This window comes from Zingiber officinale, chromosome 1A, assembly GCF_018446385.1.
Source record: "Zingiber officinale cultivar Zhangliang chromosome 1A, Zo_v1.1, whole genome shotgun sequence".
Lineage (NCBI taxonomy): Eukaryota > Viridiplantae > Streptophyta > Magnoliopsida > Zingiberales > Zingiberaceae > Zingiber > Zingiber officinale.
The window spans coordinates 147,732,338-147,745,952 of record NC_055987.1 but is presented as its reverse complement, the minus strand read 5'-3'; the positions used below and the strand labels follow the sequence as shown (position 1 = coordinate 147,745,952).

At 50.7% G+C, this 13,615-nt stretch overlaps 1 protein-coding gene across 1 annotated transcript; it reads right to left on the bottom strand.

Annotated features, from left to right (window-relative positions):
* Positions 1 to 367: 367 nt before the first annotated feature.
* LOC122010984 (auxin-induced protein 22D-like) lies at positions 368 to 1,615 on the bottom strand. Its single transcript, XM_042567440.1, has 4 exons — positions 1,291 to 1,615; positions 985 to 1,196; positions 787 to 886; positions 368 to 699 (listed from the first exon to the last, which is right to left on the bottom strand). The coding sequence occupies exons 1-4, from the start codon at positions 1,476 to 1,478 to the stop codon at positions 615 to 617; spliced, it is 585 nt and encodes a 194-aa protein (XP_042423374.1). The 5' UTR covers positions 1,479 to 1,615; the 3' UTR covers positions 368 to 614.
* Between the last annotated feature and the right edge of the window lie 12,000 nt (positions 1,616 to 13,615).

The window sequence follows — 13,615 nt, the reverse complement described above, 5'->3', positions numbered from 1 at the left end:
TTTCTCTAATTAAATTTTATATAAAAAATATGCATTCTCATAGTTCACTTTAGTCTCATATCTTTGGATTAACAATATCATGAGCGAAAAATCTTCTATAAATACCATAGGTAAGCAATGTTAGTAAGCATATCTTTCTCAGTCTTTTAGCTAAGATCAAATGTAATATTTATTCTTATTAATTTAAGATGTGATATAAAAAATTAAATTAAATTTTTACTAAGGAGAATTAGTTATTACATTAATTTATTATTGGGGTTCTCTAACACAACTCCTAAACGGTAAAAGTAACTCGCGGACGAAGTTCGTAAGTCCGGAGCACAATTATAAAACGCACATGTGCGACATAAGGGTATAATATCCATAATTATGAAAAAAAAAACATATAATATAATTTTATTCTAACAAAATAGATTGACTTGTAATATACAACATGCCTCATATTCTCGATTAAATGCATATTTGATCCATGTTTAGCATCTTGACTTGTAATTTTCCTTTTCGTATTTTTAGGTTCTTGGAACGTTATCCAAAATCCACTTCCAAACTTTCCTTCTCTGTTCAGCGTCTACGTAGTTTCATGAAGTAAACGATCAAGTTTCATTTGTATCTTTTTATAGAATTGGTTGACTTGATTTCAAGCTTCTTGCTTCATATCCTTTCACTATCCTTAGTCTTTTGCAAGAAGAGATAAACATCCTGTAAATATCAATTAAAAAGATTCATGTTAGTTCACAAGAAGAATAAATAGTGTTTGAAATGCACAAGTTCATGTATGACACTCACTCCCAAGGAACATCTCCCACCAACATCAAGTCATCATCTTTGTCTTCATAAATGATGGCATATTCACATCCATTAGAACCTTCTTTTCTTGACACTTCACCTATATGATGTGGGAATCAATTAATTTATAATAATAATTATTGAAAAACACAAACACATATCAGTTGATCATGGTAGCAACAATTAAGTCTTAATTACCTAAGGAAAAACATTTGAACATGATGTCTAAGGCCTCTCTGAACTCCTTGTACCCCTTGTAAACCTTGAGGTCAATCTTCCTCAAGTAAGGAGCTCCATCCATGCTAACCTTCACAAACAATCCGACGGCGTCCGGCTCCGTCTCCGCCTTCTTGACCGGGAAGTTGTTCTTCCTGTATGTCCGGATCGGTGGCCATCCGACTAGTTGTGCTCTGCCATTTCATAAAGCAACTACCGATTAGAAAAATAGAACCATCTCTCAAAGCACACAAAGTTCACATCTTCGATCCAAAATCATAAACTTACTTCGCCATTGGAGAGGCAACAACACTCCTGCGACCGGAGTCTTCCTCCGGCGAAGAATCGTTGAAGTCGGACTCATCCTCCAGAAGTGCCCGTTTTCCACCCCTTGTGACCGGCTTCTCCGACGCGTCAGAGCCAGGCAAACCGAGCCGTAGCTCGGTGTCCTTGACGTAGCTCGCCATAGCTTCCATGTCGCTCGGTTTCTTCCAAATTCCACACAGAAACTCCACTGATTCCTAGAGATTATCACGAATTGATCCAAAGCTCCAAAGGTTATCTCGAATTGCCGCAGACTTGCCCTGGAACCGATGGTGATATAGATTTATAGAGCAATAGAAAAGAGGGAGGAGGCGGAGTTGTCGTCGACAGGCGTGTGGACGAATTTGGAGTTTGAAGTTGACAGCGAGGCCGGTCGGGTGGATGGCAGACAAGGAAATGGATCGCGCCGGTCCAACGCCGGGGGCCGGGCAGGCCTGCCGAACCATTATTCGCCCGGTCTGGATCGTACGGCTCAGATTCGTGACTCGGCTGAGAACGCACGATATCGTACGTCAAACTCATGGGCAGCCCATGTGCGGCCATGGGAAGCAGATGGCCCGTGACGCGTCCGCGGCATGGTCGGTAGGTCCGCCTAATTAATACGTTAATTAATCGAATAATTAGCTCGATACATTGAACCAATACTAATTAATCATTTGCTTTCTGTCTTGTTTATTTGGATTAGATTGCTCTATGCACCCTAATTGAACCGAATTCAATTGGGATCATAAAAATTCTCAAAATTTTATGGTAATCGAATATAGATGGATATTGTCTGTTTGTTTATTTCTAAATATATAAAAATAATAATTAGATATATATACTTTGAAAAACACAATGACTAGTAACAGTCCAATTATTTATTAGTAAAGTTTTGAGGCACCAATAATTCATCAATTTAATTAATAAAAAAATGTGCACGAGAGGATGCATGGGCAATGATGCTGAAGGGTGATAGTTACAAGTATGGGCAAACTGACATACGTGTGGAATTAGTAGTCGATTCGCTTAGATGTGTAGCTTCATCTCATTTTAACTTTCTACGTGCGGATTATTACACTTCAATTTGAGTTGTCTTTATCAAATAAAGTAAACTACTAGTATGCTTTTAACATGATTTTGAGTATGTCCTTATTAAATAATGCATATATATATATATATGATCCGATGGTAAGAGCCTGGGACCCCCTAACGAGGGGTCAATGCCACGTGGAGGTCAAAGGGTCAGGTGGTCCGTCGAAGAAGGATGAACCGACCGGACGCATGGAAAAAGGGCAGGTCGATCGGCCTGCCCGTAAACATTTGATAGGGAAAGACGCCCTGACAGGGGTCGGGGTTCCGACGCTCAATGAAACAGTAAAATAATGACCGAGCGGAAGACCTAGGAGAAGGCAGGACATAATGGGCGCACCGGCCGGCTGGCGCGGGGAATTAGGGCCATCCGGACGACGCTCTTCGCGCCGGTCGGCCAGACGGACGTCCTGGCCGGGCGGTGAGTGAAGGATAGGAACATCTTCTGACAGCCGTCAAGTCCTATGGCCAGGCCATACTCTAAGTCTGACAACAAGGTGTTCTGTTGTCCCATCGAAGACATGATTGAACTGTATCAGTATGGTGTCAGGTAAGCTCTCTGACAGGTACATACCGAGGTATGGGCTGCGGACACGTATGCGCCCCGGGGGACGTGCATTAGTTCTTTCATCGCTCTATATAAAGAGCCTCTTCCTTTGCCGGAGGTACACATTCTACAAGCTTTGGAGCCACCCTTTTTCTATCCGCTTACCTGACTTGAGCGTCGGAGGGTCGCCGCCAGGAACCCCTTCCCGGCCCGACTTTAGTGCAGGTTCACCGGAGATTCGTGCGACCAGACGGAGGCCTACACCATCGACTAGGAGTGCACCACGTGCCCAGCGTCCTTTGATTCGTCCATTCGGACAGGATCAATTTGGCGCCGTCTGTGGGAACGCTCCTGCATCCGAACGGGAACAATGGATGAGGCTGGAGGACAACACATGGTGACGCTTTCGAACGAGGAACTCGACGCTCTGATCGAGATGAGGGCCGCCAAGCTAGTGGAGCAAAAACAAAAAGCCACAGCCGAGCGGCCGGAGCAACAAGCAACATCAGCGTCTGGTGGCCGAGCGGAAGCACCACCAGCGACAGTACCATTCCATCGGGCTCTCTTCCGCACTCCTGAAGCTGTAGCAACTAATCGAGAGCGAGTATCATCTTCGGATGAAATACCAAGACGGGACAACAGAAAAGGCAAAGCCCCCCGAGAGGACGCATCTCCCGAGCGGATCAATCACCAATTTTCGGAGGTCATTCTACAAGACCCTCTGCCCATACACTACGTGCCTCCGACGATCGGCGAGTATAATGGGGCGACCGACCCGGATGATCATCTGGGTAAGTTCGATAACACAGCCACTCTCCATCAATACACAGATGGAGTAAAGTGCCGAGTTTTTCTCACCACTCTCTCGGGATCGGCTCAACGGTGGTTCCGGAGGCTGCCGGACGGATCCATCACAAGCTTTAAGGACTTCCGAACGGCCTTCCTCCATCATTTTGCAAGCAGTCGACGCTATCAAAAAACGAGTGTGAGCCTGTTCGCCATCAAGCAAGAAGCCCGTGAATCGCTTCGAGCTTACATCCAGCGGTTCAACCAAGTGGTGATGGACATTCCAACGGCCACCTCGAAAACCATGATGAATGCCTTCACACAAGGCCTAGTGGATGGGGATTTATTCCGATCGCTCATCTGAAAGCCGCCCCGAGACTATGATCACATGCTACACCGGGCGAACGAATACATTAACGTGGAAGAAGCACAAGCGGCAAGGAAAAAGGAAACTCCAGCCGAGCGGAAACAGCAAGCCGCTCATCAGCCGCCTAGAGGACCAAGAGCCGAAGCAATCCGATCCCCCCACGCCAGGTCTCATGTGCAAGAGGTAGCTGCCGCCCGACCCAAGCCAAAGAAGAAATGGACCCCGATGTTCTGCTCCTTCCACCGGACGGATACGCACAACACAAGGGATTGCCGAAGTCTTCCCTTCGTGGCTCATCCCATGCCCCAGAAAGCCAGGCGACGGTCGCCTTCAGTCGATAGGCGACAGAGAACTCATGAAGTCGATCGGACGCGAGCTGATAGGCCCCAGCAGCAGACTCCCGATCGGCATCGTTCCCTAAGGAAGGAGAATCGCCGAGCGTCCAGAGAACGATCTCGACCATCCGCTCGGGAAGAGGAAAATAGAAGCAATACTTCCCGAGGCGAGATCAACGTTATTGCTGGCGGGCCGACCGGAGGAGACTCCAACCGAGCTAGGAAGGCGAGCGTCCGGCAGCTCCAGATTCACGCGGTCGGCTGTAGGCAAGAAAGAGCGGAAGGACCCGAAATTAGTTTCGGGCCCGGGGACTTGGAAGGAGTTGAAGTACCCCATGACGATGCTCTGCTCATCAAAGCGGTAATAGCCAATTACACAATTCACCGCGTATTTGTTGACACAGGGAGCTCAGTCAACATCGTATTCAAGAAGGCGTTCGATCAGTTGCAAATTGATCGAGCCGAGATGCTACCCATGACAACTCCGCTCTATGGGTTCACTGGTAACGAAGTTCAGCCGGTCGGACTGGCCACCTCGCTGGGAGAAGAGCCGCTCAGGAGGACAAGAACAACAAACTTCGTGGTAGTCGACTCTCCCTCTTCTTACAATGTCATTTTGGGACGATCGGCGCTCAGCGAATTCCGAGCGGTCGTCTCAACCTTCCATCAGAAGATCAAGTTCCCAGTGGAGGTCAAAGTGGGAGAAGTACGGGGAGATCAGCTAGCAGCTCGGTGATGCTACATCGAGATGGTCCGAGCAGAAGCCAATTCCGCTCGGAAGGCGCCTCGGATTGAGGTAAACGCCATCACCGAAAAGCCACCCTCTTTAATTTATGAAAAAAAAGAGGAAGTGCAGATTCACCCGACCCGATCGGGTGCCACGACTTTTATTGCGTCCGATCTGGAGGAGAAATAGAAAGATGAGCTGATCCAATGCCTCCGAAGAAATCATTATGTCTTCATCTGGTCGGCAACAAGCAACATCAGCGTCTGGTGGCCGAGCGGAAGCACCACCAGCGACAGTACCATTCCATCGGGCTCTCTTCCGCACTCCTGAAGCTGTAGCAACTAATCGAGAGCGGGGATCATCTTCGGATGAAATACCAAGACGGGACAACAGAAAAGGGAAAGCCCCCCGAGCGGACGCATCTCCCGAGAGGATCAATCGCCAATTTTCGGAGGTCATTCTACAAGACCCTCTGCCCAAGCACTATGTGCCTCCGACGATCGGCGAGTATAATGGGACGACCGACCCGGATGATCATCTGGGTAAGTTCGATAACACAGCCACTCTCCATCAATACACAGATGGAGTAAAGTGCCGAGTTTTTCTCACCACTCTCTCGGGATCGGCTCAACGGTGGTTCCGGAGGCTGCCGGACGGATCCATCACAAGCTTCAAGGACTTCCGAACGGCCTTCCTCCATCATTTTGCAAGCAGTCGGCGCTATCAAAAAATGAGTGTGAGCATGTTCGCCATCAAGCAAGAAGCCCGTGAATCGCTTTGAGCTTACATCCAGCGGTTCAACCAAGTGGCGATGGACATTCCAACGGCCACCTCAGAAACCATGATGAATGCCTTCACACAAGGCCTAGTGGATGGGGATTTCTTCCGATCGCTCATCCGAAAGCCACCCCGAGACTATGATCACATGCTACACCGGGCGAACGAATACATTAACGTGGAAGAAGCACAAGCGGCAAGGAAAAAGGAAACTCCAGCCGAGCGGGCTCCTCCAGCCGAGCGGAAACAGCAAGCCGCTCATCAGCCGCCTAGAGGACCAAGGGACGAAGCAATCCGATACCCCCACGCCAGGTCTCATGGGCAAGAGGTAGCTGCCGCCCGGCCCAAGCCAAAGAAGAAATGGACTCCGATGTTCTGCTCCTTCCACCGGACGGATACGCACAACACAAGGGATTGCCGAAGTCTTCCCTTCGTGGCTCATCCCGTGTCCCGGAATGCCGGGCGACGGTCGCCTTCAGTCGATAGGTGACAGAGAACTCATGAAGCCGATCGGACGCGAGCTGATAGGCCCCAGCAGCAGACTCCCGATCGACATCGTTCCCCAAGGAAGGAGAATCGCCGAGCATCCAGAGAACGATCTCGACCATCCGCTCGGGAAGAGGAAAATAGAAGCAATACTTCCCGAGACGAGATCAACGTTATTGCTGGCGGGCCGACCGGAGGAGACTCCAACCGAGCTAGGAAGGCGAGCGTCCGGCAGCACCAGATTCACGCGGTCGGCTGTAGCCAAGAAAGAGCGGAAGGACCCGAAATTAGTTTCGGGCCCGGGGACTTGGAAGGAGTTGAAGTACCCCATGACGATGCTCTGCTCATCAAAGCGGTAATAGCCAATTACACAATTCACCGCGTATTTGTTGACACAGGGAGCTCAGTCAACATCGTATTCAAGAAGGCGTTCGATCAGTTGCAAATTGATCGAGCCGAGCTGCTACCCATGACAACTCCGCTCTATGGGTTCACTGGTAACGAAGTTCAGCCGGTCGGACAGATCCGGCTGGCCAGAGAAGAGCCGCTCAGAGGACAAGAACAACAAACTTCGTGGTAGTCGACTCTCCTCTTCTTACAATGTCATTTTGGGACGACCGCCGCGAATTCCGAGCGGTCGTCTCAACCTTCCATCAGAAGATCAAGTTCCCAGTGGAGGACAAAGTGGGAGAAGTACGGGGAGATCAGCTAGCAGCTCGGCGATGCTACATCGAGATGGTCCGAGCAGAAGCCAATTCCGCTCGGAAGACGCCTCGGATTGAGGTAAACACCATCACCGAAAAGCCACCCTCTTTAATTTATGAAAAAAAAGAGGAAGTGCAGATTCACCCGACCCGATCGAGTGTCACGACTTTTATTGCGTCCGATCTGGAGGAGAAACAGAAAGATGAGCTGATTCAATGCCTCCGAAGAAATCATGATGTCTTCATCTGGTCGGCACATGAGCTACCCGGAATTTCGCCGAGCATAGAACAGCACGAGTTGCATGTCCGACCGGACGGTCGGCCAGTGAAGCAAAGAAAAAGGGACTTCAGCGCCGAGCAGAATGCCATCATCCGGGCGGAGGTGGAAAAGCTTTTGAAAGCCGGCCATATATGCGAGGTGCAGTTCCCGAGCTGGCTGGCTAACGTAGTATTAGTCTCCAAGCCAGGCAACAAGTGGAGAGTGTGCATTGATTTTCAGGATCTCAACAAAGCTTGCCCGAAAGATTTTTATCCTCTGCCCCGGATAGATCAGCTGGTGGACTCTACGGCCGGCTGCGAATTAATCTGTATGCTCGACGCCTACCAAGGCTATCACCAAGTGCCGCTCGCCCGTGAAGATCAAGAAAAGGTTAGCTTCGTGACAGCCAACGGCACTTATTGCTATAATGTAATATCGTTCGGATTGAAGAATGCGGGGGCCACATATCAGCGCTTGATGAATAAAGTATTCAGAGAGAAGATCGGGCGGAATCTAGAAGTTTATGTGGACGATATTCTCATTAAGTCCCGCCGAGCGGACGATCTCTTCAAAGACATGGAGGAAACCTTCCGAACGCTACAAATCCCCAGAAGTGCCTGTTCGGAGCAAAGGGGGCACTTCTGGGTACATAGTGACCGAGCGGGAATCGAAGCAAATCCCAGCAAGGTGAAAGCTCTACAAGATATGCCGCCCAAGAAATACAAGGAAGTGCAAATCGGATCACCGCCTCTGTGTTCATCTCCAAAACCGTCGACCGGAGCCTTCCTTTTTTCAAGATCTTACGCAAAGCTACAAAATTTTACTGGGACGAAGAATGCGACCGGGCGTTCGAAGATTTGAAAGCATTTCTGAACTCTCTCCCGATATTAGACAAGCCGACTGCGGGTGAGCCACTTCATATGTACTTGTCTTCAACCGAGCATGCAATCGGCTCAGCTTTAGTGAGGTCGAGCGGAGAAGAGCCTGTATATTTATTTAGTCATATTTTAAAAGATGCCGAATCTCGCTATACTGAGCTCGAGAAGCTGGCTTTCGCTCTGGTCCTGGCCGCTCGGCGCCTTCGTCCATACTTCCTGGCGCATACGATCATTGTTAAAACCAATAGCCCGCTCGAACGTGTCCTACTAAATCCAGAAGCATCCGGACGGCTCATCAAATGGACGACGGAATTAAGTGAGTTCGATATCCAATACCAGCCCCGCTCGGCGATCAAAGCGCAATCCTTGGCCGATTTCGTGACCGAGGTGCAAAGGCCGGAGCCGGAAGCTAGGTGGAGAATATATGTGGATGGGTCGTCCACTCGGCTCGGAAGCGGGATTGGAATATTGTTGCTCTACCCTCAAGAAGAAAAGATGCACTTATCCGTCCGGCTGGATTATAAAGCTACCAACAATGAAGCAGAATATGAGGCCCTCATAGTCGCTTCATTCGAATTCGCAGTTGGCCGCTCAGCAGCTCTATGGTACCTTCGAGATTAATAATGCTTGCCTCAAGCTCTATGCTGAAGCCTTCAAAAAGCTCAAAGCCGATTTTAGAGAAGTTATTGTTCAGAAGATACCCAGAGCAGAAAATCAAGCGGTCGATGAGTTAGCCAAGCTTGCAAGCTCAATAACGTCGATCGTCATTCAGCAGCCAATTGAAAAAGTATTGTTGGTGGCGCATGTCGACCGGATGGCAGGCCTCACGATTCCGAGCGACTGGAGAACACCCATCATAGAGTTCCTCCGCTCGGGCGCCACACCATCCAATGAGTATGAAGCTCAGCTGCTAAGGAGAAGAGCCGGTCGGTTCACACTCATCGGCGAGCAGCTTTACAAAAAGGCTTTCTCACGCCCATTGTTGAAATGCGTGAGCTCGGAGGACTCGGCTTACATCCTCCAAGAAGTACATCAAGGATCGTGCGGAGGACATCCGGGCGGACGATCGCTGGCTAAGAAGATCCTGTTGGCCGGGTACTTCTGGCCAACCTTACAAGCAGACGCCGCTCGGACCGTGTCGACGTGCCTTTCGTGCCAGAAGTACCATAACTTCTACCACCGACCGGCAGAGGAAATGAAGGCATCTACGGTCTCGTGTCCGTTCGACCAGTGGGGAATGGATATCGTTGGTCCATTTCCTATGGCGACCGGACAGCGGAAATTTCTACTAGTGGCGGTAGATTATTTTTCTAAGTGGGTGGAGGCCGAGCCGTTGGCAAAGATCACCGAGCAGATGGTCAAAAAATTCATCTGGCAACACATCATCTGTCGGTTCGGCATCCCTCGCCGATTGGTTTCCGATAATGGGCGGCAGTTCACAGGGAAGGTGCTAGAGGAGTGGTGCAAAAGCTACGGCATCGAGCAACACTTCACATCCGTGGCTTATCCCCAGAGCAACGGTCAAGCCGAAGTAGCTAATCGGGAAATTCTTCATATTATGCGCGCTCGGCTTGACCATTTGGGAGGAAGTTGGCCTGATGAAGTGTCAGGCGTCTTGTGGGCCATCCGGACGACTCCGAAGGAAGGGACGGGCGTCACACCATTCCATTTGGTGTATGGTGGCGAGGCAGTTATTCCGGTCGAAGTAGGCGTCGAGTCCGTCCGGATTCAGAGTTATGATGATGGCAACGCCGAACGGAGGAACATGGAGCTGGATTTGGTCGACGAGGAGCGAGCCAAGGCGTCCGTTCGGCTGATGGCGTACCGGCAACGGATGAAGCAAAATTACAACTGCCGTGTAATCCCCAGATCATTCCAGGTCGGCGATCTTGTCTGGGTCGGCAAGTTAGAAGTTCCCTGGGCGGGCCCCTTCAAGGTTATTGAGAAGCTCCGATCGGGAGCATATTATTTGGAGGATGAAGACGGGCGGCAGCTGGATCGACCGTGGAGTGCGAATCATCTCCAGCCTTATCGAGCGGGGTGAAAGGTGCACGAATGTAAATCATTTTTGTATATGTTAGTCGCCCGTGTCCTTGTAATGCAGGAATCAAAATTAATTCAAAGGATGGCCCATGGGTCCGCCGATCGGCAGTATTAAAATTAGCCTTGAAGGTCGTCGAGCTCCGACGTTAAATATCGAGAGACGAGCCGGCGTCTATAAACGCCCCGAAGGCCGCCGAGCTCCGACGTTAAATATCGAGAGACGAGCCGGCGCCTATAAACGTCCGGCGGAAGGCCGCCGAGCTCCGGCGTTAAATATCGAGACGAGCCGGCGCCTATAAACGTCCGAGCGGAAGGCCGCCGAGCTCCGACGTTAAATATCGAGACGAGCCGGCGTCTATAAACGCTCCGGCGGAAGGCCGTCGAGCTCCGACGTTAAATATCGAGACGAGCCGTTTATAAACGCCCGGCGGAAGGCCGCCGAGCTCCGACGTTAAATATCGAGACGAGCCGCGTTTATAAACGTCCGAGCGGAAGGCCGCCGAACTCCGACGTTAAATAAAATATCGAGAGACGAGCCGCGTCTATAAATCCGGCGGAAGGTCGTCGAGCTCCGACGTTAAATATCGAGACGAGCCGGCGCTATAAACGTCCGAAGCGAAGGTCGCCGAGCTCGACGCTAAATATCGAGACAAGCGGCGCTATAAACGCCCGAGCGGAAGGCCGTCGAGCCCGGCGTTAAATATCGAGAGACGAGCGGCGTCTATAGACGTCCGAGCGGAAGACCGTCGAGCTCCGGCGTTAAATATCGAGACGAGCCGGCGTATAAACGTCCGAGCGGAAGGCGTCGAGCTCGGCGTTAAATATCGAGAGACGAGCCGCGCTATAAACGTCCGGCGAAGGCCGCCGAGCTCCGTTAAATATCGAGACGAGATGGCGCTTATAAACGTCCGAAGGAGGTCGCCGATTAAATATCGATAGACGAGCCGGCGTTTATAAACGTCCGAGCGGATAGCCAGTCACATGATACAATCAACGATAGCCTGGTTATACGGCTGAGCGGCTCGCTCATCAAAAATGTACGGAAAATCCCTTTGGGGGTAAGGCACAAAGAAAAAAGTTGGTCAGTGAAAGTTAGGGATATTAGCATGTAAATGCCGAGCGGTTACGTTCGAAAGCTTAGCGGCTGCGCGGTCGCATGATAGATGTAATTAAGACGATCGAATTGAGCCGAGCGGAAAGGATATAAAGAACACTTTGGCGTGACGAGGGAAAAATGCCTTGCTAAAACAGAAGTGAAAGGAGCAGAAGGTCATCTATTACTCATTAGGTAAATCAAACAAGTCATTACAGAGATAAATTGGGCCGAACGGCGGGAATACAAAAAAGTTCATGAAAACGCTCCTCACGCATCAAAATCAAAAAGAGCGTCGGGGATGGAGTCCATCACGCTCGCGAGGTCCTCGGGGGGGATGGTCAGCTCGGCAGGCAGGTGGCCTTTGGTCTTCAGATAGCCCACCGCCGCCTTGATCGCCTCCTCGAAAGTGAGGGATATCTTGTCGGTAAACTTCTCTCCGAAGTCTTCCGAGCGGAGGAACGCCTTCCTCCCTTCTTCGGAGCGAGCCGACTCCCCCTCTTGATATTCTTTGAGTGCGGCGTGGGCAGCGTCGCTGGCGGCCTGAAGATCCTTCAAATCTCCATCAAATCTTTGGAGGTCGGCCGAGCGGCTCTCTTTCTCGGTGGCTAGCAGGGCGTCCAAATCTTTGATGCGTTGTTCCAGCCCCCTGATCTCCACCTTCATGCGGTCCATATCATTGATAGCCTGTTGCTTCCGAGTGGTCGCCGTTTTGATCTCCTTATCTCGTTGCTTGATCATCGTTTCAAGCCGAACGACCTTGCTCGCCAAATCGGAAGCCCTTTTCCGTTCGGCATCCAGTAGTTTTTTGGCCTTCTCCAGAGCGATCGTCGACTGCTCGGTACCCCCCGCAGCTTTTTGTTTTTTCAACTCGTCCTCCAGTTCGGCCAATCGATCGCTAATGGCGATTTGCTCCACCCAGTTCTGCTAGCAAATGTGAACAGGTTAAAAACATAAGTTAAATACGCAAACAAAGAAACAGAGTATACTCCGGTGGCCTGTTGTAGATTGCTGTCGCCGAGCTGCCCGGGAGTCAGCCTAGCTATTCGACGCCGAGCGTCCACCCAAGCTTGGGCCAGAGGGCCTGTCAAGGTAATCTGCTGCTCGGGGACCACAGGCCGATCAGCAGCAGCCATGTACGCCTCCGAAGGAAGGCGCAGAACGGTTTTAATTAAATTCTGGCCGCTCGGCTCGCTCTTGGAAGTGTCGGCCTTACCGGACGGCCCACCAGTGGACGAGGAGGGAAGCTCGCCCAAGCGCCTGATACGGTGCAAAGTTCTTGAAGGGCTGGACGGCGGCACCTCAGAGCTGGCCCTCGGAGAACCACGAGGGGTCGGAGTACTCTCAAGGGAAACCGTCCCGGACAGCACCGGTGCATCCGCGCCCCGATAGGGCTGTGACTCATCAAGTGTAGTTGAGGCAGATGCGGATTCTGGTCGTCGGCGCTTCCGGGTGCGTAGCGGCACGTCATCGGCCGAACGGCCCTCCACCTCGGCTTCGGTAGGAGGTTCTATGTCGCCCGCGGCCTCATCGTGAGAGGCAGGGGTGTCTGAGGCTTCGGGGACAGTTGGTGTCTCCTCACCTTCTTCACCGGCCGGATCAGCTGGAGAAAGGCCCCGTTCGGCGGCCTCCTTGTTCGTCACCGCCTCGATCTGAGCGGTCTTCAATTTGAGCTTCTCGATAGCTTTGGCGTGCCACATGACTTCAGCTGTAGAAGCAAAAAATAAATCAGTTAGAACAAAACAAACGGGAAGATAAGGGAACTTACTCAGGCTGCAGGGCAGGTTGGCTGTGGTAGAGGACAAGCCGAATATGTGCATTACTCCGGAGGAGTAGCTTGTCAATATGATAGCGCTGGCCAACTAGCCGTTCGTCGCATGAAGGTAGGCCGTCGCCTCTAAATTTGCCGAGCTCGTTGCGCAAGATCGCCGTCGCCACTTGGTCCAAAAGTTGGCACCGGAAAACGTATATAGAAAAAATGCTCCTTCCAATGTTTGTGGGAGCTCGGCATGTTATCGAAGAGTACGAAACCTATCCTAGATTGAAAAACAAAAGTACCCCACTCGGCCTGCTTGGGATAGTAAAAGTAGTGGAAGATTTTTGGATCTAAGGGGATGCCGTTCAGTTTGAACAAAACTATTACTCCGCTCAGCAGCCTAATAGAGTTGGGAACTACCTGGCCGAGCGGAATGCGGAATTAATTGCAGACTTGCAGG